This window comes from Mirounga leonina, unplaced genomic scaffold (genome assembly GCF_011800145.1).
Source record: "Mirounga leonina isolate KUSES-001 unplaced genomic scaffold, KU_Mleo_1.0 Mir_175, whole genome shotgun sequence".
Lineage (NCBI taxonomy): Eukaryota > Metazoa > Chordata > Mammalia > Carnivora > Phocidae > Mirounga > Mirounga leonina.
The window spans coordinates 23,543,957-23,566,555 of NW_023270453.1; the positions used below are offsets into that span (position 1 = coordinate 23,543,957).

Here is a 22,599-nt window from a genome sequence, read left to right on the forward strand (position 1 = left end):
AGCGCGGTGTTGCCACACAAGCAAGCTTGGGTGCTCCCAAGATTCAAATACCTTTTATTAGACATGGGTAGGCAGGAGGCACCTCTGGAGTTCCCAGAGGGACCCAGCCTCCAGGAGGATTGGGGGGTGGCTAAAAGGTTAAAAGCACCAAGGCTGGCCTGTAGATTCAGGTTGGGCCCAGTGAGTCCTCAAACAGGCTGAGGAGGTTCCGAGGTTCAAAGGAGGGGAAGGAACCCCGAGGGGGCTCAGAGTCAATGTCACTTAGGTCCAGGGCATCCCTGGGGTTGGGGGGGAAGAGAGACAAATGACACTTAGGTTCTGAAAGCCACTACCTCCCACCCCCTTGGACTCTGGGCCTGCTCACCTCAGTGAGTACCTGTTCCGGGGGGCGGGGGAGCCATGACGGGGGGTGGAGGTATTCCCGACAGCCCTGGCCAGGACGGCCTCTGGAGAGAGTGAGAGCCTGCACGGGGTGGGCCAGACAAGTAAGGTGTCGAGGGGTGGGGAGTGCACTGGGAGGAGGCCACAGCTGGGTAGGGGCAGCCAGATCAACCCTGTCCCTGTGCAGGTGCCAGGCTCCAGCCTGGCATGGGCGGGGGGGAGCACAATGGGGACTAGCAGAAACGCGGTGCCCTTTGAGAGAAGCACTTTCACAGCTTTGAAAGGCCATCTGACCACACTCAAAGGCTACCTCCGTTCTGTCTCAGAATACATGGGTTAGGAGAGCTGGCTTTGTAGTGAACTTGTGAAAATGAAGCTTTTCTGGTACTTCCTGTCGATAGGACGTGTCCCTGTGGCAAGGGGGTGACATTTCCGTAAGGAAGGGGTTAATGGTGTGATTCCTCCTGAGGCCTGTGTCCCAAGCATATGATTTTTTTTGCAGCAGTTTCTTAATTACAGCCCTTCACCTGACCACCAGGAGTTTCCCAGGGCCCAGCTCCCCAGTGCCTCATCTGTGGGCACTGGCAGCCCCTGCTGTTGGGGGGGGGGTGCTGTGGCCTTCACTGCTCCCTCAGGTGGCAGTGCCTGAAGCCTGAAGTTGCCAGCTCTGCTCTGCACATTGCCTGCACTGAGCTTGGAAGAGACAGCTGCATTCAAAGCAGGCCAGGCTGCACCCCCACTGGCCCTGGTTCCCATACCAGGGCATGATGGGAGCCAGGTTTGTGGGAGGGGTCCTGCTCACTGCTGATCCCCTTGGGTCTGGGGCCTGGCCGTGCTGACCGCCCCTTTCCCCCGCCCCCAGCACCCTCAACCCTCACCCACCCTATGCTGTCGTCATCCCAGCTGCTGGAGAGACTGCTGTCCAGGAGGAGGCTGCAGGGCGGGGAGCCAGGTGGGGTGGCTGGTGGGCTTGGGGGCTGCAGCCAGCTGGCAGGGTGAGCCAGCCCATGCCAGAGCCAGCACAGCAAGGAAAGCAGGGCCTGTGGGGACACAGATGAGGGAGGCAGGTCAGACCCTGGGCTGGGGAGCAGGGCGGGACGTCCTGCTACCATCGCCCGACTTACCTGCCACAGGGCCCACCCTCGACTGAAGGCGTCAGCAGCCATATACCACAGAACGCTCCAGGGCCGAGGCTGCCTGAGCATGGGCAGGGCCAGCAGGGCCGAGGCTGTGGCCCGCAGCTTGGGGTCAGGTTCTAGCATCATGGTGAGGACAGAACGCAGCTCAGAAGACAGGCCTGTCCACAGGGCAGGGCCATGTCAGGGGTGACTGGGCTGTGAGCCCAGTTGTCCCCCACCACCAGCCATTTCCTCCCACACGAGCCTGCCCTCCCTGGGGCAGCATGGTCCTCTCCATCCTTGCCCTCCACTTACCAGCCGTGAATTCAGGGGGCAGATAGCCCTGGCGAAGCTGCTGCCAGCCCTCCCCACCATGGGGTAGCTCCATGTTGCACGCCACTTCCAGGATAGTGAGACCCAGACTGGGAAGGACGGGGGCAGTGACAGAAGAGGGGCAAGGTTGGCCTTGGGACACAGACCCTAGAGCTCCAGGCTGCCCAAGAAGAGGGTGAGAAAGGGCTGCGATCTGCTGCCATGAGCCAGGGATGTGGGCCCCAACAGGGCCAGTGATGGGACCGTGTCATCAGCATGGACCCCAGGCAGAGCACAGCCTGTAGCACCTGGTGAGTCCTCCTGGCACCCCTCACCGGACAGGCACTATGGTTACTAATGTCACTACCATCGTTCTATTGACAAGGCTGGATATGGCTGTTCGAGGCCGCCCAGGGGTTACCAGCGCGGACGGTGGAACCCAGTGCCTGGCCTACTCCCAGCCTCACCACTTGCTAACTGGACTTCAGGCAAGTCCCTCAACCCCACTGTGTCCGCTGCCTGTAAATGGAGTCATTGTCCCCACTGGGGGGGGGGGGTGAGGAAATGGGTGGATGCACGTAAAGTGGCTCCAAAGCGTTCACTGCTTAGACAGCCTGACCCCGCAGAACCCCCCCAACTACAGGGCAGGCCTCCACCCCTTTGGAGCAGCAGGTCCGGCCCGAGGCCACGTCTTCCTGACTTTGGGCTGGGGTGGCGTTTCCCTCCCTCTGCTAACTGCACCCTGCCCTGCGCTGCCGACGAGCCTCCCCCATCCCAGCCCTCACCTGAACACATCCGCTGCTGTCCCATAGGAGCCCTGCAACAGCTCAGGAGCCATGTACCGGGGGTCTCCCTCCTGGGCCTCACCAGCTCCAGACGTACCCAGCTCCACCAGCAGCCCAAAGTCACCCAGCTTGCACCGGCCCCGGGGCCCCAGGAAGATGTTGGCAGGCTTGACGTCAAGGTGGACCAGGCCTTGGCCGTGGAGGTGAGCCAGGGCGAGCAGGGTATCCCGCAGGTAGCCCCAGACCTGGGCCTCGGGCAGGCCGGCGCCCCAGGCCTCACAGTGCTGCTGCAGGCTGGGCCCACACAGCTCCGTCTGCAGGTACAGGATGCCGCCCTCCTCCCAGGCTTGCTCCAGCCGCACGCAGCGTGGGTGCTGCCCCACCTTCTCGTGGCCGCCCACCTCGGCCAGCTTGTGGGCCCGGTCCTTGGGGCCCCGGAACGGTGACATAGAACGCTTTATTGCATAGAGCCGGCCATCTTCCTTAGAGCGTACCTGGAAGGGAGGCGGCACAACCACTTAGGAGGGCCATCCGGCAGATTCCACTACGACTGTACGTGTGTGGGACTTGTAGCATGGCGTCTACCTTAGAGAGACCCACACACGTGCAATAGCAAAACTGGGTAAGCCACTCGAGCTCTAAGTCTTGACCCAGAAGGGTCTCCATGGCACGTTGTTCTATGCAGAAAGCTGGGTGCAAAACCATGTGGGCAGAATGACCCGCTGTATAGAACAGACAGCGAGTTTGTCTCTATATGGTCAACTTTGGAGATGTATAGAGAAAGGTCTGGAAGGAAGGACACCCACCTGAGAAGCATAGTAGATTCCTCTGGGAAGAACTAGTCTAGGGGCCGGTGTTGTTTGTACTTTTTAAAAACAAAATTGTCTCCATGTAGTACTTATGTAAGGAGAATTACCATTTTAAAGGACATATAAGTGATTGGAAATATATTTTAAGAAAAAAAAAGTGGCATGGAGGGTGTAGCCTGAATGCCGGCTCGCCTGAGGTGATGGGGGAGGGGGCTGGCTCCAGGGCAGGAGGAAAGGCAGCCAGGAGCCACTGTAAAGCATGCCAGGCTCTGGACAAGGGGAACGTGTGTGTTGAGGGGCCTGAGTGGGGGGAAGGAGAAAGCAGTCAAATCAGGCACTGAGGAAGGGAGCCTGTCAAGCCAGTGGAAGCAGGCTGCCCAGGACACTGTCCCATCCAGGCATGGGAGGGAGGCGGGATGGGGGAGATCCCCCAGCAGGCCCAGGGAGTTGTCACCCCACTCACCTTGAAGACCTCTCCATAAGAGCCGTGGCCCAGGCGGCCAAGCCTCTGGAAACTCTGTTGGAAAAAGGACTCTGGCCGGCTGGGGTCATATGAGGGGCTCTGCAGGGTCTCAGAGGCTCTGCCTCGGAATGACACCCTCCGGGGCTGGGGCTGGTGCCAGCCTGGGGTCCGAGGAGGGAAGAGGCGGCTGATAGGGATGCTGCCCTTGGCAGGGGGCCGGGGTGGGAGGCTGCGACTGAGCCCCCCAGGTCTCTTGAGGGAGAAGCCAGGTTCTGCATGGCGGAAGTAGGCTGGGACTGGGACAGGGGTACCACTGAGGGGTGGAGGGGTGCCCTCCGTGGGCACGGGCATGGCCAGCACAGGAGGCCCTGGGGTGCACAGTACAGAGCAGTATGTCCACTCAAACAGTGCCTGGTCCTGTGGCCCTAAGGAGGCTTCGGAAGAGAACCACGTCCACTCCGCACACACGTTCTGCTTTAAACATGGAGGCCACAGGGACACCGAGCACCTGCTGGGAGAAGGCAGAGGACAAATACATATATGCCTGCACACAGTCATCTGTACCTTGGAGGTCATAGAAGCATAAAGTGAAAACCCCAAGGCCATGTCCTCCAGACTCCCACAGTCCAGCAGAGGTTAAGCTGAGGCGGGTCCTGGAGCCGGACCGCCTGCATGTATATCCCTGGCACATCACAACCAGCTGTTTGGCCTTAAAATATACACCTTCTTCCAAAAATGTAAGGTGGAAATATTAACACAGGCCTACCATCTCTTATCTCCAAAAGTAAAAACAAAGGTCTGAAGCCAAGTTTCTTTCCTGACTTCTTTCTCCTAGCCACCAGGCTGAAACTCATTTCGTGGGACTGCACTTCTAGCTCCATGTTGCAGAGACCAAGTTCCAGGCAGGCGCAGCAGAGAAGCCAGGGGCTCCCTCTTCCATCAGCCTCTGCTCAAGGAGCAAAAGCTCGACCTCAGAGTCCAGAGGGCTGGCAACACGGAGCCCTGGTAGCTCAAGCTCAAGCTCCTTTGCAGGAAAGAGGCTCCCCCGTGGGAAAGGCGAGCCGAGAAGGCCAGAGGCTACCGTCCCCACCCTAAGGAGGCACTGTCACCCAGTGAGACGGGCACCACTGTCCCTGCCCTCAGCTCCAGAGTTGCGGCCCAGGGATTCTGCCTACTGAGAAGCAGGCAATGAAACAGAAAGTTCTGAAGCTCTCCCTGCAAAAAAATAGTGACTTTATTTGAAACAATGTGTGGGAAGTTCAAGCTCAAGGGCGCTCTCAAAGTCAGTGGAGGCTTTGGTGGTAAGCAACTAGGAGGAAGCTGGTGCCTCCGTTAGTGCAACAAAGTACCCCTCGGGCCAGCTAGTTTACTGCAGAGAACGGGGGAAGGAGAGAGCTAACAAGAGCCTGGTTGGGGTCAGAACAAGCCCCAGACACTGAATTCAAAAGCTACCTTGTTAAAGGAGCCCCAAATTAATTAGATCATTCTATGGAGCAATGGATGCCCTAGGCATTGTCAAAAACAATAGAACAATCAGCCCACAATTGGTGGGGTAACAGCTAAGTATAGGGAAGGACAGACAGAGCCCCTGTGAAACCACTGGTATTCTAAGGTGACCCGCACATGCCCGAGGCTGGGCCCTCTGAGAAGGAGCACCAGAGGCTTCACACCGCAGGGGAAAGAGACATCACTACAATGGCCCAGCCAGTCACTAAGCAAATAAACAAGCAAACAACAGTCACAATCCCCAGAGAGGGGGGTGAGAAACCAGTATCCACAGTTGCTATAGCATTGTCTAAAATGTCCAGTTTTCCACAACAACAAAAAATTACAAGATGTACAAAGACATAGGGAAGTGTGACCCATACACGGGAACAAAGCAGACGACAGAAACTACCAGTAAGAGGGACCAGATATCAGATTTCACAGATAAAGATGTCCAAGTAGCCACTATACATATGTTCAAGGAACTAAAGGGAACCACGCTTAAAGAAAAGAACTATGATGACAACATTTCACCAAATAAAGAATACTGATAATGAGATAAAAATTATCAAAAGAACCAAGTGGAAATTATGGAAATGAAAGGTGTAATACTGAAATGAAAATCTTCACTGGAGGGGTTCAACAGTAGATGAGAACTGGCAGGATGATGAGCAAACTTGAGGACAGATGGACAGATTATGCAGTCTGAAGAACAGAAGGAACAAATAACGAAGAAGCAGGAACAGAGCCTCGGAGAAATGGAGGACAGCACTCAGTACACCGGCCTATGCAGAATGGCACATGGGAAGGAAAGAAGAGAAGCAGAAGGGAAAATACACTAAGAAATAATAGAGGAAAACTTCCTAAATGTGATTCCCAGAAAAACCTCCCCACTGCAAGAAAACCACATTAACCCTAGGCGATGAGCTCAATGAACTTCAGGTACGATAAATGAAGAGATCCACACACAGAAACATCATATTAAAAATGCTGAAAACCAAAAACAAGGACACAATCTTGAGAGTGGCAAGAGAGAAAAGGACTCACCACTTACAACCCCTCCACAGGAGATTAACTGCTGACTTCTCAACAGAAACAGCAAAGGGCAGAAGGCAGTGGGGTGGCATATGCAAAGTGTGTGTGTGGGGGGGGGAATCTGTCAACCAAGAATTCTATATCCAACAAAACTATCTTTCAAAAATAAAGGCAAAATTGGGGCGCCTGGGTGGCTCAGTCGTTAAGCGTCTGCCTTCGGCTCAGGTCATGATCCCAGGGTCGTGGGATCGAGCCCCGCATCAGGCTCCCTGCTCTGCAGAAGTCTGCTTCGCCCTCTCCACTCCCCCTGCTTGTGTTCCCTCTCTAGCTGTGTCTCTCTCTGTCAAATAAATAAAATCTTTAAAAAATAAATAAATAAATAAATAAATAAATAAAGGCAAAATAGGGATGCCTGGGTGGTGTAGTCAGTTAAGCGTCTGCCTTCAGCTCAGGTCATGATCCCAGGATCCTGGGATCGAGTCCCACATCAGGCTCCTTGCTCAGCAGGGAGTCTACTTCTTCCTCTGCCTGCTGCTCCCCCTGCTTATGCTCTCTCTCTGACAAATAAATAAACAAATTAAAAAAAAAGAAAGAAAAGAGAGAGAGGGTTAAAGATTTTATTTATTTATTTATTTATTTATTTATTAGAGAGCGAGCAAGAGAGAAACAGCGAGAGGGGAGAGGGTCAGAGGGAGAAGCAGGCTCCCCGCTGAGCCAGGAGCCCGATGTGGGACTTGATCCCAGGACTCCGAGATCATGACCTGAGCCGAAGGCAGTCACTTAACCAACTGAGCCACCCAGGCACCTGAGGGTTTATTTAAAAGTAAAATAAAATAAAGGCAAAATAGAGACATTCCTGGATAAAAACAAAGAATTCACTGCTAACAGACCTGCTTTATAAGAAAAAGTAAAGGTAGTTCTCCAGGGTAAAAGCACATGAAGAATTACTGGTAAGAGTAATTACGTGATGCAAAAGACAATGTAGGGGCACCTGGGTGGCTCAGATGGTTAAGCATCTGCCTTTGGCTCAGGTCATGATCTCCAGGTCCTGGGATTGAACCCCCTGTCGGGCTCCCAGCTCATCAGGGAGTCTGCTTCTCCCTCTCCCTCTGCCTCTGCCCCTGCTTGTGCTCTGTCTCTCTCTCAAATGAATAAATAAAATCTTAAAACAAAACAAAACAAAACAAAAAACCCCACAAAAGACAATGTGTGTATTTCTTCTCTTAGCTGATTTAAAAAGCAATTGTACAAAACAGTATGTATGTAATTGTATGTTGGGCATATAACATATAGAAATGTAACATACATACTGTTAGCCCAAAAGAGGTGGGTGGGAACAGAACTATACTGGACTAGAAGATGACACCAGATGGAAACTTGAATCCACAGGAACAAATGAAGAGAATCAGAAGTGATAAATAAGAAGGTCAATATTATACGTATATATTTGCTTTCCATTCTTCCCTCAGCTTCTCAAAGAAATTAAAGAGGACTTAAATAAATGGAAAGACATCCAAAGACAATATAGATCAAATGGCAATACTCTCCAAATTGATCTACAGTTTCAGTAAAATCAGAATCAGAATCCCAGCTGGCTTCTTTGCAGAAATTGAGAAACTGATCCTAAAATTCATATGGAATTTCACAGGACCCAGAATAGTCAAAACAAAGTTGGAAGTCTTGCACTTCCCGATTTCAAAGCTACAGGAATCAGAACAGTGGTATTCATAGAAGGACAGACATATAGATCAATGGAATGCAACTGATGGTTTAGAAATAAACCCTCACATTCATAGTCAATTGATTTTGACAAGGTTGCCAAAACAATTCAGTGGGAAAGAAGTCTTTTCTATAAATGGTGCTGAACAACTGGATTTCTACCTGCAAAAATCAGTGAGCAGAAAACTCTGACTTGGGGCGCCTGCGTGGCTCAGTTGGTTAAGCGACTGCCTTCGGCTCAGGTCATGATCCTGGAGTCCCTGGATCGAGTCCCTGGATCGAGTCCCGCACACGGGCTCCCTGCTCCGCGGGGAGTCTGCTCCTCCCTCTGATCCTCCTCCCTCTCATTCTCTATCTCTCATTCTTTCTCTCTCAAATAAATAAATAAAATCTTTAAAAAAGAAAAAAAGAAAACTCTGACTTATTTTTCCCTCTAAGTGTGAATATTCATGTATTTCTTGACAGAAATATTAATGTGTTTGATTATGGGATGATGTCCTAGGCCCACAGGTGGTGTTACATATAAATGATATGTGTGCCCTATTAGCTTTCTAAAATCAGAGGCGTGTTGAATTCAGAAACACACCTAACCACGGGAGGGGGTGGGGGTGGGGCGGGAGGGCTTGTGGATCTGTAATACTGACCTTAGGGAAGGCTCAACCCAGTATCTGGCATACAAATCCCCCAATAAAAGCTGTTACATAACAAGTAGTATATAATAGTGTTCCGAGCAGTAATTGAAAGAACACACAAAGTGCAGAGGTCCCAACAGTGTGTTGGGAGCGAAAGGGCTGTTATGTTGCTATAATGTTATAATAGAAACAAAAACAAGAAAACAAAAGAGGAGGAGTCCAATTCTGAGAGGAAGCCACAGTGTATCAAAAGATGTCATACCCAGCAGGGAGTGAATCGGTAATAGAATGATGAATGAGCAGTCGTCTGAAGTGTGCCCTCCAGTCGCTTGGGACAGTGAGGGGACCGGGGAGGCACCCCCATGGGGGCCTGCCTGGAAGTCACCCTACATCCTGTGGGGACGCTTCCTCTGCCGGTATTCACCTCAGGATTCCCATCTCAGGGTTTCTTAAAGCGCAGAACCAGGGTTTCAGAACCCCTTCCAGCGCTGGTTAGAGGCCCAGTCCTAGCATATTTGGGACACCAGGCACCTGCAACTTAAACCAGTTCTCAAACCACCCCAATTATCCCTTGCATTCTAGCACCACTGGCCTGGCCAAACAGCTTTGGGGAGGGGATGGGGAGGGAGAAGGAACAGGGGCTCCCGGTGAATCCAGGGTGGCCCGGAGCAGGCCAGGCCTGCGTGACCTCTGGAGCTTTCAGGGGCCTCACCCTCTCACTGGGCCGGACACATTGCTGACCACGGTCTACCGCGCTAGACTGTGAGCTCCTCCCGGGCAGGGCCACAGCTGGTTCACCTCCGTGGACGTGGGGAAACCCTGGCGAACATTCGAAGAGACCGGCTGTCACGGGGGAGGGGCCGGTAAACGGGGGGCAGTCGCTGGAGAAAGGTGCTCCCAGAAAGGGGACTGGGAGGCCGGGGAAGGCCAGGAGGGCCGGGGCCCGCCCCGGGAGCGGCGGCAGGGGCAGAGGGCGGGGCCGCCGCGGGCAGGGCGCGACCCCGCGGGGCCGGGAGGGGTTGAGGCTGACCCCGGAGGGGCTGTCAGGGGGCAGAAGGCTGCCGGGAGGGAAGTCCCGGCCCAGCACCCTCAGGACCCGGCATGGGCTCACCTGGACGGCTGGGCGGGGCGCAGCTCAGCAAGGTCCCAGATTCCGGGTCGGCAGAGGCCGCGGAAGCCCCCGGGGCGGTCAGGCGGGCCGGGGTCTGCGGTCGACGGCTCTCTACCGGAGGACTCTCGGAGGGGGAACGGCCCGTGAACGCGCGCAGAGCCGGCTCGCGCCAAAAATTCCAAACCGGCCTCGAGGCCCCGCCCAGGAACGCCTCTTACTCCGCCCCCTCTCCGATGCAGCCCATCAGGGGCGCCCAGGCCGCTGGGGCTCCGCCCCCCACGTCCCTGCGTGCGCGTCACCGTGCCCGCTCCGCAGGCTCCTCAGGCCGTGTCCTCTCATTGCGCAGGCGCGACGTCTCCTCCGCGCCAGCCAGGGCGGAGGCTGGTACGCGGTGAAGTGTCCCGGCTGAGGGGTGGCGCGGGGTCGGAGCTGGCCGGTGGCCCTCTCCCACTCGGTTCCCGGGATGCGGGCAGACCTCCAGACCCCAGTCCCGCACCCACCGTCCTCGCCTCGCTGGCTTAGTTTTCGAGACCATAAAAGGGGCGGTTTGCCCCAGAGGTGCCCCAGGAGGCGGTCCCTCGGGACCGGACGGGAAGTTCCTGCGGCCTCCGGGTCCCAGCGGGGTGGGGCGCCCTGGGCTCGCTGGCTCCCTCCTGCCTGCCGTGCACCGCACCGGGATGCCAGACCTTCTCCCCACCCCCCGGGAAGCCCGTCAGGCTGGCCGCAGCCACCTCTGAGGCAGCCCTAACCACTCTGGATTTGAGATTTGAGCTCAACTCAACCCTGCCTCAGCCCCTTCCTGGCTGAACGACCTTGGGAACGCACCGAGCTTCGGATTAGTCTCTTCTCCTGCAAAAACTGAACTGATGCAGCTTCCCCCACGCAGCTAGAGGTTCAAATTGGATGATCCCCTTAAAGTCCTTAGCGGGGATCCGGGGCTGAGCAAGCGCCGGTTCCTAACAATAGCGCGGTTGGGGGTTGCCCCTTCCTTCACCTAGGGAACTTTATATCCGTTTAACAGGGTGCTTCCAGGCCACCCTCTCTAGAACACTCCCCATCTTATCGCATCTCGTTTCCCACCTTATTTTCGTATTACACTTATCTCTATCTGAAATTCTGTCCTCTATTTACTGGCTTATTTGTTGAACCCCATCCCCCTACGTTTCTGACAGGTTAGGGTTCCCAGCCCGTTGTGGTGCCTGCGCCTTGGGCGAACATTCCAGTGCATGGACCCGCACGGGAGCACCTGGCATACCAGGTTAGGCCCATAGAGCTAGAGCTTCTCTGGGGGCTGCATCCCGCCCCGCCTCGGCGCACCCTTCCTTTGCATTTCCATCTCTGGCAGCCACAGCCCCTGTGACTCAGGCTGGATCCTTGTGAAAGACCCCAAGCTTGTCCCTAGGAGGTCTGGGGAAGCAGGTGGGCCCCTCTCCAGCTGCCATCCCCTCTGCCAGCCCCATCTCCAGGAGTCTGGGACCTGGGGCTTCTTCCAGCTGCCCAGTCTTGAAAGCCTAATTTGCAGTGATCTAAAATATATTTTTTTTAATTCAGAAACATACTTCCAATGGATATTTCACTCTGTGGAAGGACTGTAATAATGAAGTTAAGTACAGATAGTAGGTGAGAGCATGGGCCGTGGAGTAAGGAAAATTAGGGCTCTACCCTGCTTTGCCACACACATGAGCTGTCCTGAGCAAGTTGCTTTATGTTTCTGGACCTGTTTGTATGTTTGTAAAATAGAGATGATAGTTCCTACCTCCTTGTAGGGTAGGAGGACTAAATAAGAAAATGAATGCGAAAGAAAATGAATAGCTCAAGGCTGAGCAAGCACACAGTAGGAGCTTACTGTTTAATAGTAACAGTAACATTCTGTCATTTGTGTAGTGTTTTCCAGTTTTCAAAGCAGCTGCCTGGGCCAAAAGGAAGTTCCTGGAGGAGAGGAACTAGGACCCCGACACCCGCCCCGGGACCACAAGGGCAGAGGCACGGGCCCGCAAGTTGCGAGACCAAAGAACTTGGCTGGGGCTGCGTCCGCGAGGAAGCCCCCCCACCCCCGGCCCAGGCGCTGGATTCCCGGCGTCCCGCGCGTACTCAGGTGAGAGCCGGCTCGAGCCGCGCGCGCCCCCGTGTGTCCTGTCGCCACAACAGCACCGTGGCCACACCCAGACTCTCCGAGGGAAGTTAGTCACCGCTCACCTGGGAAGCCGCTGAGGGATGGGGCCACGAAACAGGACTAACGTGACTTAAGAAAAGCAGGGAAATGACGTCCCCGAGTGCAGACATGGCAACCGTAACGGAAGAGGAGATTGCGATGGGTGCGTCTGGGGAGCTGATGTTGCTGTCAGCTGCCGTAGGTGTTCTCTGGGTGTCTGTTGGAGTGTGCGTTTGTCTTATGCACCCTTCTGTGTGTCTGCCTTATTTCACGGTGGCATGGGTTCTAATAAACCGGCAGGTGGGTGGTGAGAGGGAATTACAGAGGCCAGCGTTGCATCGTGGGGGTGCCGGGAGGGGCCGGCAAAGGTGTCCCAGGGGCAGCCAATGCAGGGGTCTGGGCTAAAGAGCTGCCGGATAGAGGGCCAAGAGGGTGACCCGAGGGGATTCAGCACAGTTGCAGTTCACAAGGCGCCTGCCTCCCCTCCAGCTGTCCTCCCCAGATTCCCACCCTGGCAGGTGCTGCTCTGAGTAGCTGGCTGGGAGTCTACTGACAGGCTCTGCCATTTTAGGCGACACACGTCCTGGGCCTCTGCCTTGCACTTCCAACACCCAGCTGTCGCCTTGCCCTGGGCTCTTAGCTCTGTCCCCTCAAAGTTGCTCCTCTCCTTGGAAGCTGGGCCACCATGTCCCCTCACACCTCGGAGAGAAGGGTACCCCAGGCCAGGACTCCATCAGGGGCTCTCCTGGCCCCCGTGTGGTCCACGTGCCCTTAGGCCAGGCTGACCTGGGCAGGGCTGGGGATGACCTGAAGGGACTGGACGTGCTGGGGTGGGGGTGGCGCCGTTGCATGGGCCAGGGGTGCCCCACTGGGCTTGGCCCTGAGCAGCATCAAGCTGGCCCAAGTCCCCAGGCTGGCTGGCATTCTCCATGGGCCCTGCCAGCACCCAGGCAGCCTGGCAGGCGCTCAGCCTGTGCCTCCTGCGTGGCCCCTCCTGGTCTGTGCCCACCTCCTCGAGGGCCAAGCTTCCCCGGCACCCCAGGGGGAAGCCTTGTGTCTGGGCCTGTAGAGGGGGCCGTTAGCTATACTGAGTCTGAAGCAGACATCTCGGGTCCAGACTGATGTAGGGCAGGCAGAGAGCAATGCAGTGTCTGGGGTAACTGGGCCTGCAGACTGCCTGTCTTCGAATCCCAGGCCCCCCCGCGTGGGAGTTGTACAGTCTGAGCCCAGTCCCTTCTCTGCTTGTTGCCCCATCTCTAAAACGGAGTAAGAAGCGGCTCCCCCCGCAATAGCCCTGACATGCTAGAACTGTGAGCGTCATCATTTTAGAGGAAAGAAAACAGGCTCAGGGAGGCTGGATTCCTGCTCCAGCGTCCTGGCCAGATAGAGCGGGTGTTTGAACCCAATCATTATCTGAATCCAGTGGCTGGCCTGGTAACCACAAGACCACTCAGACGCCCTGGATGAGACCAGGAGCCTGCTCTTGCCGTTAGGAGGTGGAGAAGGTGGCCTGGCAGGCAGCCCTCCCCAGGGAGTCTGCAGAGATCATCCCAGCTATTTTGGGCTCTTGTGGGATGGCTGGGGCCAGGGGCCACCCCGGAGCCCCTCCCAGCAGCCAGTAAAAGGTCCAGCCCTCAGGACTCTGGGTCACGGCTCTATGCCAGGCAGGGGAAGCGGTGGGCATGTGGGGGTGCGCACCGGGGCCCCGGGCTGAGTGGACCCAGTGGGAACAGAGGGGCCTTATGTGTGTGGCAGGGAGGGTGGGCACCACGGGCCTGGCCATGGGAGTGTGGTGCTGGGGTGCAGCCGGGGATGTGGGTGGGGGAGGAGGTGAAGAGGGAGGGGAGGGACAGGCACATCTCCGTGCTGGGGGACACCTGCTCAAAGCCCTGCCGTCCGTTGTGGCTGCACGCGCTGTGGTCTTGGGAGCCTTGCAGCAGGCCAACTCCCTGCTGTAGCCCCTGTCTAGGCCCCCACCCTGTCAGGCAGCCTGAGGTGCCAGGAGGGGCTGAGGGGGCAGGGGCCAGACCCTCAGACAGACAGGGTGTGGAGCCTTCTGGACGAGGGTCTGGGGGGCCTGAGTCACTGCTGTACCCAGCCAGCTTGGGGGGGGGTTCACTCCTGGCACTTCCAGGCCTGCCTCTTCTGTCTTCCCGTACTTGGCTCCCCACCAGGTCCCCCTGCCTGGCCTGGGCTCCAGGCTCATTGGGCACCCCCAGAAACAGAGTGCTTACTGTCCCTGTGGCACTTAGGCAGTGCCCCCTCCCTCCAGTCTCCCCCAGCCTTAGAGTCCCTGCTGCTGGGGCTGAGTAGGAGATAGACGTGGCACTGAGAGAACCTCCTGCAGCAGGTGGACCCCCACCAAGCCTTCAGGCAACGGCGATGGCCCCTGGACAGGCTCCCTGTGTGTCACCACCTCTTAGAGAAGCAAAGCTGTGGGCCCGCTCTTGGACACGCAGCCTCAGCTGGAGCCCAAGGGCCACCTCCTAGTGCGGTCCCGGAGTCTGCGGAGTAGATAAGCTAATAGGCTGGCTCTTGCTGGACAGCCTAGTTGTCAGACCCAGTCTCCGGCACTGCTGCCTGGATCACTGTGGTCTCTGCCCCCAGCTCTCTGTGTAACACAGTAACTCCTTCTGAGTCTCCCCTGCCAGCCACCCTCCCCCCCATTGCTGGGCCTGGCTTTCCCTCCTCTCTCCAGCTGTGTTTGGGCTGGGCCTGGAGTGCCTGCCTGCCCCTTGCCAGCTGCTGGGAGGGAATCTCAGCCCCCGAGGCCTGGCGCCAGGGCCCCAATCCTGACAGGGGTGGAGGAGCCTCGGGGGCCAGGTGGGGGCCTGTCAGCACTCATGATGGATGAGGGGTGGGGCGGGTAGAAAGCCAGGCTTTGGAGTCTGGCCACAGAGGGAGGTGGGGGGCTGGCCCCCTGGGGTCTGCCAACAGCACCTCTGCCACTCACAGCTGGGGGGCCTGGGTGAGAGCCCCCACCCAGCAGGGGTGCTTAAAGGCCCAGAGAGTGTGTGCCCTCCCGCTCCACTCGGCATCATGGGCACCTGGGCCTTCCCCACAGCCCTTTTCCTGCTCTGCTTGACTTCTGAAAGCCTGCAAGGTGGTGAGGGCGGGAGGCGGGCAGCTGAGGTTGGGGCTGGGAGGTCTAGGTACAGCACTGGGCCAATGCTGGGGCTCCGGGTGTGTGAGGTCTGGCCTGGGCAGGGTTTTGGGGGGTTCAGGGATAGATGCCTGGGTCCTTCTCCCTCTCCATCTCTGGGGTCCCCACCCTGAGTCCGCACCTCCTTGCTCCTCAGGGCTACCTCCATTGTCTCTGGGCCTAGGGAAAGGTAAGTGGTCCCTGCTGGCACTGGGGTCAAGGAAGAGGGCCTGGTCTCTCCCCGAGGGGTCTGGGAGATCTCTGGGGGAGAGCCCCAGATGTTCCCTAACTAGTTCTGGGATCCAGATGTGGGGCGCAGGAGAGTACGGGTCCCTCACTGTCTTCATGGCAGACAGTCTTGTCCATAGCTCAAGTGTGGGGAACAAAGACACCCCACAGCTTTGGAACCAGGGTGAGTTAGGGCAGAACATCAACTCCAGGCATGAGACCATTCCAGAGGGGGGCCTTGGAACTGGGTCTTCAAGGGGGTCAAGCTGTGACAGGGAAGGGTAAGGACATCCTGGCAGTGAGAAGGGGTGAAGGCCCAGAAGGACGTAGGGCAGGAGGGGAGAAGACAAGGCAAGGGGCCCAGGGGCTGGGGCAGGTGGGGGCAGTGTCACAGAAGGGTCTTCACTCCAGGGATCTGGGGGGTCCTCAGGGTGGGAGAAGGGGCTCCCTCCTGAGACCTGATGCCCCTAAGCTGCAGGAGAGAAAGATTAGGGTTAGGGGGTGGGGCACCAGGAGGATGAAATTTCCAGGAAAGGAGGGGTCCATCGACTCTCCAAAGTAAGAATGGAGGGGAGAGGTGTTCGCGTGCCCGAGGAAGGTGCAGAGCAATCTGCCCCCAGGGATATGGCCCAAACACCTCCCTCCATGCCCCTGCCTCCAGGCTGCTCACCTGGCGCTATCCTCTCCCCTCCTGTGACCGGAGGAGAAACTGAGGCCCAGAGAGGGGGTTGCACTCATGCTTGCAGAGCGGGAGGGGTAGCATTCAGGTTGGGCCCTTTGCCCCCTCTAAGTTAACCCCCTTCTCTGCCACCCACAGGCTTAGGGAGCCCCAGTGGCTATAGGTCAGGTACAGCTGGCTGAGAGGGTGGGCAGGGTGGGAGCAGCCGTGTCCTCTGAACAAGGGTGAGGCACCCCAGCTCTTGGCCCCTCCTGGCCCTTCAGGCTCAACTTCTTGTCTCCCCCTCCCCCCCAGCCCCGCCAGGCTACAGCTCCCCCAGTGGCCTGGGAGCAGGCGAGAGATGGGCAAATGGGATTTGGGGGTTGGGAGAAGCAGTGCTGACCCCACCCCACCCCCCAGAGAAGTGAACTGTGACCCCTTCCGGCTGGCCTCCTTTTCCTCCCGCACACACTCCCCTCTCACCTAGGAATCCATCAAGACTGTTCTGATGTCATCTCACCCGTGTGCCCCGCTCTGGGCACCCCCAACTCTTTCCTGTCCCTGCTTGTTCTCTGTGCCGCCCCCTCTGAGCCCCATGCAGGCAGGGCAGGTCTGGCTCACTGCACGTCCTCTGGGCCTGCTGGGATTGGGCTCCAAGGCCCCCTTCCCGTTCTCCAGCTTGGCTCCCCACCCTCTTTGGGATGGGCCTACCACAGCTGAATTCCCATAGGCCTGCTGCTCAGAATGGCTGGTGGCCAAGGGGGTGGGGGAGGCTCCTGGGACCCTCACCAATTCCCTGGATCTCCCCTGGCTTCAGAGGGACTGTTAAACCTTGGAAGCCAGGTGGGCACTGCCCAGACCCAGCTCTGTCTCCCCACTTTTCTCTCATACCCCTTATCTCCATCTGTCCCCCCAGGATTTGGGAACAGGAATGGGCTGGGAGCCCAGCCAGGTGAGATTGGTGGGTGCTGGGGGTTGGTTCTGTCTGTCTCCCTCCCAGGCCTTAGAGGGGAGGATCAGGATTTTTTAATATTGAGGGGGCAGAGAGGGAGCCTTCCAGTTTGCTGTTTCTGGTGGGGTCTAAGGGTCCTGTACCCCCACCCCAGCTAGGACTCCAAACCTCCCCTGTTCATCCCTCCCTCTCCCTATGGGTCCTCCAGCTCAGAATGGCTACAGAACAGGTAGAGGTGGGCCCAGGGTGATTGGGAGCTGGGGTCAGGATTCTAGGTATTCCTGAAATGGGATCTGAGACCCTCACTTGATCCTCATCTCCCTCTCAGGCATTGGAGGGGGTGTGAAACCCCAGAAGCCAGGTGAGTCCCCCACCCTGTCTCTCTCCATCTCTGCCTTACCTCCCCCCTCCCCATTATTCCCTTATTCCTCCCTGAGCCCCTCCTGCCCCATTCTCCAGGGTTTAGAAACGGAAATGGGCTGGCAGTACGGGCCTTCCCAGGTGCTGTCGCCCAGCCAGGTAAGGTGGGAGAAGAGCATGGGGCTGATAAGGCTGGGTCAGCATTGGGAGAGTCTTCTTCCAGGCTCCCCCAGGGCAGAACTGGTGAATCATTGCAGGTGGAAGAGAAGGACCATAAAAGTTTGGGGGAGGGGAGAAGAAGGGCACCCCTGTTTCACCCCCATCTCAGCTGGGACCCCAAAAGCCTTTTGCCTCACCTCTCAGCTCAGCATGGCTATGGAGCCCCAGGAAGAGGCTGGGTCCCTGGGATCCCCTCATCTACCATATCTCTCTCCCCAGGTTTTAGAGGTGGTGTGAAACCCCAGAAGCCAGGTGAGATGCTCCCTCCATGCCCACTCCTCTAACCACCTTGCATTCTGTCTGGCTCCCTTTGAAGTCCAGCCCCCTCTTTCTTATTCTTCTGGCTCTGTCTCCCCAGTATATGGAAACGGACTGGGAGCTGGTGCCTTCCCAGGGCTGGGAGCCCAGCCAGGTGAGGACACCTGGAGCCTGAGCCCGGGGAGGGGAAAGGGGGAGGAGGGATAGAGTTGGAACAGGGAACAAGTAGGAGAGAAAGTTGGGGGTGGGGGGAGCCTCTCGGTCTCAACCCAGGCTTGGGAGGGGGAATGAATCCTCAGAAGCCAGGTGAGGGGAGAGCGGCCCTCTCTCCATGTCCCCACCTTGGGCATGTGTCACCCCGCTGAGGGACTGCTCCCTTCATTGGGCTGCTGCTGTCGTTCCTACGGCCTGAGCTGTGGTCTTGGGGAGGGTCTTCCCAACTTCCAAGCCCTTCTCAGGGCATGCTTCCTGCAAAGAACAGTTGAGGGACACAGAGGTCCTGAGTGAGGTCAGCACAGGAGGGGGGAGCCCCCCCCAGAGAAGCCACACTGGCCCAGCTCCAGCCCTGCCCTCCCTCTCTCCACAGGTCCTGTGGCTCAGGATGGTGGCCAGGGACCAGGTACGGGGTGGGGACTGGGGGGGCATAGGCATGGGTGTGGGGGAGCTCCAGGCTCCCTCACCTGGTCCCTGACCCTTTCTCAGGAGTTGGAGAGGGCGTGAAACCTCAAAAGCCAGGTCAGTTGCACGCTGTCCCTATGTCTCTGTCTTCTTCCACCTGGTCTTCCGGCCTCCCCTGACTCCCTCTTGCTGTCTTCCCAGGATTTGGCAATGGGAATGGGATGGGAGTTGGAGCCCAGCCAGGTGAGGGCACCTGGGCCAAGCTGGGGTTCTGGGGAGGAGCTAGGGAGGTCAGGGACTGGAGGGCAGAAAACTGATTTCTGAGGGGAGAATAGGATGGGATGATGTCCACATGTGGCTCCGTGGCTCTGGGTGTTTCCCCAGGCCCTGCCTTCAGTCCCCCAGCCCCTGACCCTCCTCCCCAAGCCCACGCCTCACACTGCTTTTCCTCTCTAGGCCGAAGCACTGGCAATAGCTGGGGGCCCAGCCATGCTGGGGCAGCTGGGGCGGGGGCACATGACTGGAGAGGTCAGGGTCTCGGCCCAGGCCTTGATTCCTAGCAGAGGGGCTCTTAGGAGCCCCTTAATTCCACCAGCGCTCAGGTGCCTGTCCTGGGCCAGCCAGCATGCCCAGTCCTGAGGGGCTTTAAGCTTGCAATGGCGTGTACCCTTGGGGTTTTAAGCCAGAGGGAAGCACCCTGGGCTCCAGGGCTAGGTGGGAGGACTTGAGGCGGCTGGTGGCAGGAAGCGTCGGGCTTAAACTGGGCCAGAGGGACGGAGGGCAGCTGTGGGGAGAGGTCTGGGGGCTGGGTCCCTTGCTGCCTTCCTCCCCAGCCCCTCTCCTGTCACAGGTCCCACGGCCCCCTACCCCACTCTGGTAGCCAGGCTGAAAGGAGGGATGTGTGAGGGGAGGGGAGGGGCCCAGGCAGCAGGGACGGGGGAGTCTGGGGGCCTATTTCAGCACCACCCCGCTTTTCCATGTCACCCCCCCCAATAGATCTTGCAGCTCAGAATAGCTTTGGACCAGGGGTAGCAAGGGGATGGGGTTGAAGCTGGGAGCCAGGGCTGGGCTTCCGGGTCCCTCATCTGCTAGCCTCTCCCCCAGGCTTTGGAGGGGGTGGAAAACCACAGAAGCCAGGTGAGCCCCACTCTTTGTCTCCCTGCCAGCTATCTCTTTGTCTATGCTTCCAAGCCCCAGATCCCCCTTATTCCCTCTTGCTCTGTCTCCCCGGGATTCAGGAATGGGAATGGGCTGGGAGGTGGCGCCTTCCCGGGAGTAGGAGCCCAGCCGGGTGAGGCTCTGGAGCTCTAGGAGCTCAGCCCAGGCCTAGTTCCAATGGGGGGGTGGGGGGGGGCGGGGACGACACACAGTCAGCCTCCTGGTCTTCCCTATGCCTGGGAGGACTGAAGCCACAGAAACCACATGAGACCCGCTTGCCACGGCCACCTCTCCCACCTGGTGTGAGCAACATTAGTTCAACAGACCACCAGGGGCTGGCCAGGTGGGAGACAGGCCCCTCCTGAGCCTGGGGTGCGCTGGGGTGGGTGGACAGGAAAGGAGCGTGAGTACAAGTGGCCAGGGGGTGCACTGGTGGGGAGCCAGGAGCATTTGGGGAAGAGGAGGCAGAGGCCAGGGGGAGGACCACTGGGGCCCACTGAAAAATCTGGGGGTGCTTGAGCTGGGGCCTCCGTGAGAGCTGCAGAGGGGGTACAGGCTCTGGAAACAGCTCAGAGGCTGAGGTGGTAGGGGCTAGTATGGACCCTGTGCTTGGTGGGGCGAAGCCATGTCACAGAGTTGGCCTCCATGGCTGGCTGGTGCACGTGGTGGCATGACGCCCGACCAGAGGGGACCCAGGCAGCATTCAGGCTCCCCAGGGAGTCGGGCCCCAGGGGGAGGTCAGGGGCTCAACTGGGTGGGGGTGGCAGTAGATTCCAGATTCCATGGTGAGCCTCAGAGAGTGACTGGCCCCACCCAGAGCCCCTCTTGCCTTCCATCAGGTCCTGCAACTCAAAATGGCTACGGACCAGGTAGGCACCTTCTAGGGCTCTGGGGACACCCACAGATGGGGACTGGGCCCTCATCTGCTCCCTGTCTTCACCAGGCTTTGGAGGGGGTATGAAGCCTCAGAAGCCAGGTGAGCCTCACCCCTGTCTATCTCCACCCCCAAACCGTAAGCTCCCCTCCCCCATTCACACAGCCCCCATCTGTCCCCCAGGATTCGGGAATGGCAACGGGTTGGGAGCCCAGCCAGGTGAGACTAGGGGGGCTGGGGGTCTGCATCTGGGCACCCTCTCCCACCCCCCTCCAGGCCGTGTAGGGGCAGGGTCAGTAAATAATTGAGGGAGCACTAGAGGAAGCCTCCAAGATTCCAGCTTTCGGGCTTGGCTCTGAAGGGGGCACCTTCACCTCTACCTCAGCTGGACCCCAAGTCCCCCAACTCACCCTTCCTCTTCCCACAGTCCTAGTGACCCAGAACGGATATGGAGCAGGTAGGAGCAGAGTGGGAGGACCCTGGGGAGGCCCTGAGATGGGGCTCCTGGGCCCCTCACCTGCTCCTGTATCTCCTCCAGGCTTTGGTGGGGGCATGAAGGGCCAGAAGCCAGGTGAGTCCTGCCCCAGTCTTGTCTGTATCCGTGAACCCCCTGAAGCCAGAGCACCCCCTCCTCGGCCTCCCTATCACTCTCTAGGACAGGGAACCGCTGGGAGGCATGGCCTTCCCAGGGGCTGGGGCCCGGGCGAGGACGGGAGAGGGCTGGCTTCCACGTGGTGGGGAGATGGAGAGCTTAGCCTGTGGCCCAGTAGGCCCGGGGAGGGAGGAGGCGACCTGGCACCCACGTCTTCCTGACACTGCCGGCTCTGTCCTGCCTCCTCCTGAACCCCTGCAAACACTGCCCCTCACGTCCACCCCTGTTTCTCCTCCCCCGATATGGTAACGAAAATGGACCAGGAGCCCAGCTATGTGAGGGCAGCCAGGTCTGGGTCCCGAGGAGTTGGGAGAAAAGCAGGAACTGGGGGCACAGGAGACCCTGAGGAGAGGTCTGGCGGGGTCGACATCAGCCTCCACCTCCCCGAGCCTAGGTGGGGGGCGGTAAAACCCAGAAGCCAGGTGAGCCTCACCCCTGCCTATCTCTCTCCATTCACACCCCGTCTACCTGTCCCCGCCCCCCTGCCCCAGGATTCGGGAATGGCAACGAGCTGGGAGCCCAGCCAGGTGAGACTGGGGTGGGGGGTACAAGTCTGGCGTCCTGTCCTGCCTCCCTCCAGGCCTTGCAGGAGCAGGGCTAGCAAATGCTTAAGAGCAGTTGGTGGGGCCTCCAGGACCCCTGGTTCTGGCTGGGCTCTGAAGGGGGACCACAGGTGGTTCCCCTACCTTAGCCAGCCCCAACCCCCTGCTCATCCACCTCCCAGCACAGGTCCTCCAGCTCACAAAGGCTACAGAGCAGGTACTGATGGGAGAGGAGTGGAGGGCCTGGCGGGGAGCGCTGGTCCTCACCCAGGCCCTGTTCCGGGGGTCCTGCCAGACTAGGAGAGGGCGGGGCTGGCGATTGAATGGAGGCGGCAGGAGGCCCAGGAGGTCCTGGGTTTCTGGCCCTTCGTACCTGAGCCTCTCCATCCCCACAGGCCCTGCGGTTCCCGTGGGCTACGGACCAGGTAGGGAAGCGGGCACTGGGGCCAGTTGCCAGGGTTCTGGAGAGGCCCAGAGATGGGGAGTAGGTCGCTCACCTGCTCCCATCTCTTCTTCAGGCATTGGTGAGGGCGGGAAGCTGCAGAAGCCAGGTAAAGCCTTCCTCCCTCCCAGTGATACTGTGACTTCTAAGAAGAAATAACTGATCTGCAGGCCCGGGCACAGAGCCCCTCAAAGCCTTGGAATTTCCTAAGTGAGGAGAGCTGTAGAGGTGTCTTTTATTATGTTAATGAGGGGACTTTTGGAGAGCCCCTGAGTCACCTAAGGTTGGGGGCTGGTTGCTAGGGGAACCCACCTTGTGATTAGAGGGTTGGAACTTTCGGTCCCACCCTTTGACCTCTGGGGAGGGGCCCGGCTGGAGATGGAAAGGGTCACAAGCCGGGCTAGTGTAACAAAGCCTCCCTAAAAACCTGAAAGGGCCAGGTCGGGAGAGCTTCTGGGTGGGTGACCCCATGGAGGTGTGGGGAGGGCAGAGGC

The 22,599-nt window shown here is 58.2% G+C and overlaps 2 protein-coding genes and 1 long non-coding RNA gene across 4 annotated transcripts; 2 read left to right on the forward strand and 1 right to left on the reverse strand.

Moving 5' to 3' along the window:
- Positions 1-151: 151 nt before the first annotated feature.
- On the reverse strand, positions 152-9,988 carry PKMYT1 (protein kinase, membrane associated tyrosine/threonine 1). Of its 2 annotated transcripts, XM_035022047.1 has the most exons (8): positions 9,851-9,988; positions 3,869-4,379; positions 2,597-3,090; positions 1,815-1,921; positions 1,506-1,678; positions 1,264-1,421; positions 365-463; positions 152-278 (listed from the first exon to the last, which is right to left on the reverse strand). In XM_035022047.1, the coding sequence occupies exons 2-8, from the start codon at positions 4,217-4,219 to the stop codon at positions 167-169; spliced, it is 1,494 nt and encodes a 497-aa protein (XP_034877938.1). In that variant the 5' UTR covers positions 4,220-4,379; positions 9,851-9,988; the 3' UTR covers positions 152-166. The 2 variants fall into 2 exon arrangements, with proteins under 2 accessions (XP_034877938.1, XP_034877939.1); XM_035022048.1 differs by lacking the exon at positions 9,851-9,988 and having other exon boundaries at positions 152-318; positions 405-463; positions 3,869-4,760.
- Positions 9,989-11,739: 1,751 nt separating this feature from the next.
- Positions 11,740-16,976, forward strand: LOC118021932. Its single transcript, XR_004682344.1, has 3 exons — positions 11,740-11,945; positions 15,302-15,334; positions 16,947-16,976. It is a non-coding gene; the product is annotated as an uncharacterized LOC118021932 (long non-coding RNA).
- A 3,168-nt stretch (positions 16,977-20,144) lies between these two features.
- LOC118021990 (cuticle collagen 7-like) lies at positions 20,145-22,264 on the forward strand. The gene is made up of 5 exons (XM_035022471.1): positions 20,145-20,464; positions 20,539-20,571; positions 20,653-20,688; positions 22,059-22,088; positions 22,182-22,264. The coding sequence occupies exons 1-5, from the start codon at positions 20,221-20,223 to the stop codon at positions 22,262-22,264; spliced, it is 426 nt and encodes a 141-aa protein (XP_034878362.1). The 5' UTR covers positions 20,145-20,220.
- The last annotated feature ends 335 nt before the right edge of the window (positions 22,265-22,599 follow it).

What these genes read in the sequence shown, in the direction of transcription:
- PKMYT1 (XM_035022048.1), bottom strand. Translation starts at nt 4,474, where the DNA reads ATGGCCTTGGGGTTTTCACTTTATGCTTCTATGACCTCCAAGGTACAG. An exon ending in GCCCCCTGAATTCACGGCTG is followed by an intron (nt 1,679 to 1,814) that starts GTAAGTGGAGGG and finishes CCCTGTGGACAG; the next exon opens with GCCTGTCTTCTGAGCTGCGT. An exon ending in CGGGAATACCTCCACCCCCC is followed by an intron (nt 319 to 404) that starts GTCATGGCTCCC and finishes AGTGGCTTTCAG; the next exon opens with AACCTAAGTGTCATTTGTCT.
- LOC118021990 (XM_035022471.1), top strand. Translation starts at nt 20,221, where the DNA reads ATGTCACAGAGTTGGCCTCCATGGCTGGCTGGTGCACGTGGTGGCATG. An exon ending in TATGAAGCCTCAGAAGCCAG is followed by an intron (nt 20,572 to 20,652) that starts GTGAGCCTCACC and finishes TCTGTCCCCCAG; the next exon opens with GATTCGGGAATGGCAACGGG. An exon ending in CGGGTTGGGAGCCCAGCCAG is followed by an intron (nt 20,689 to 22,058) that starts GTGAGACTAGGG and finishes CCATCCCCACAG; the next exon opens with GCCCTGCGGTTCCCGTGGGC.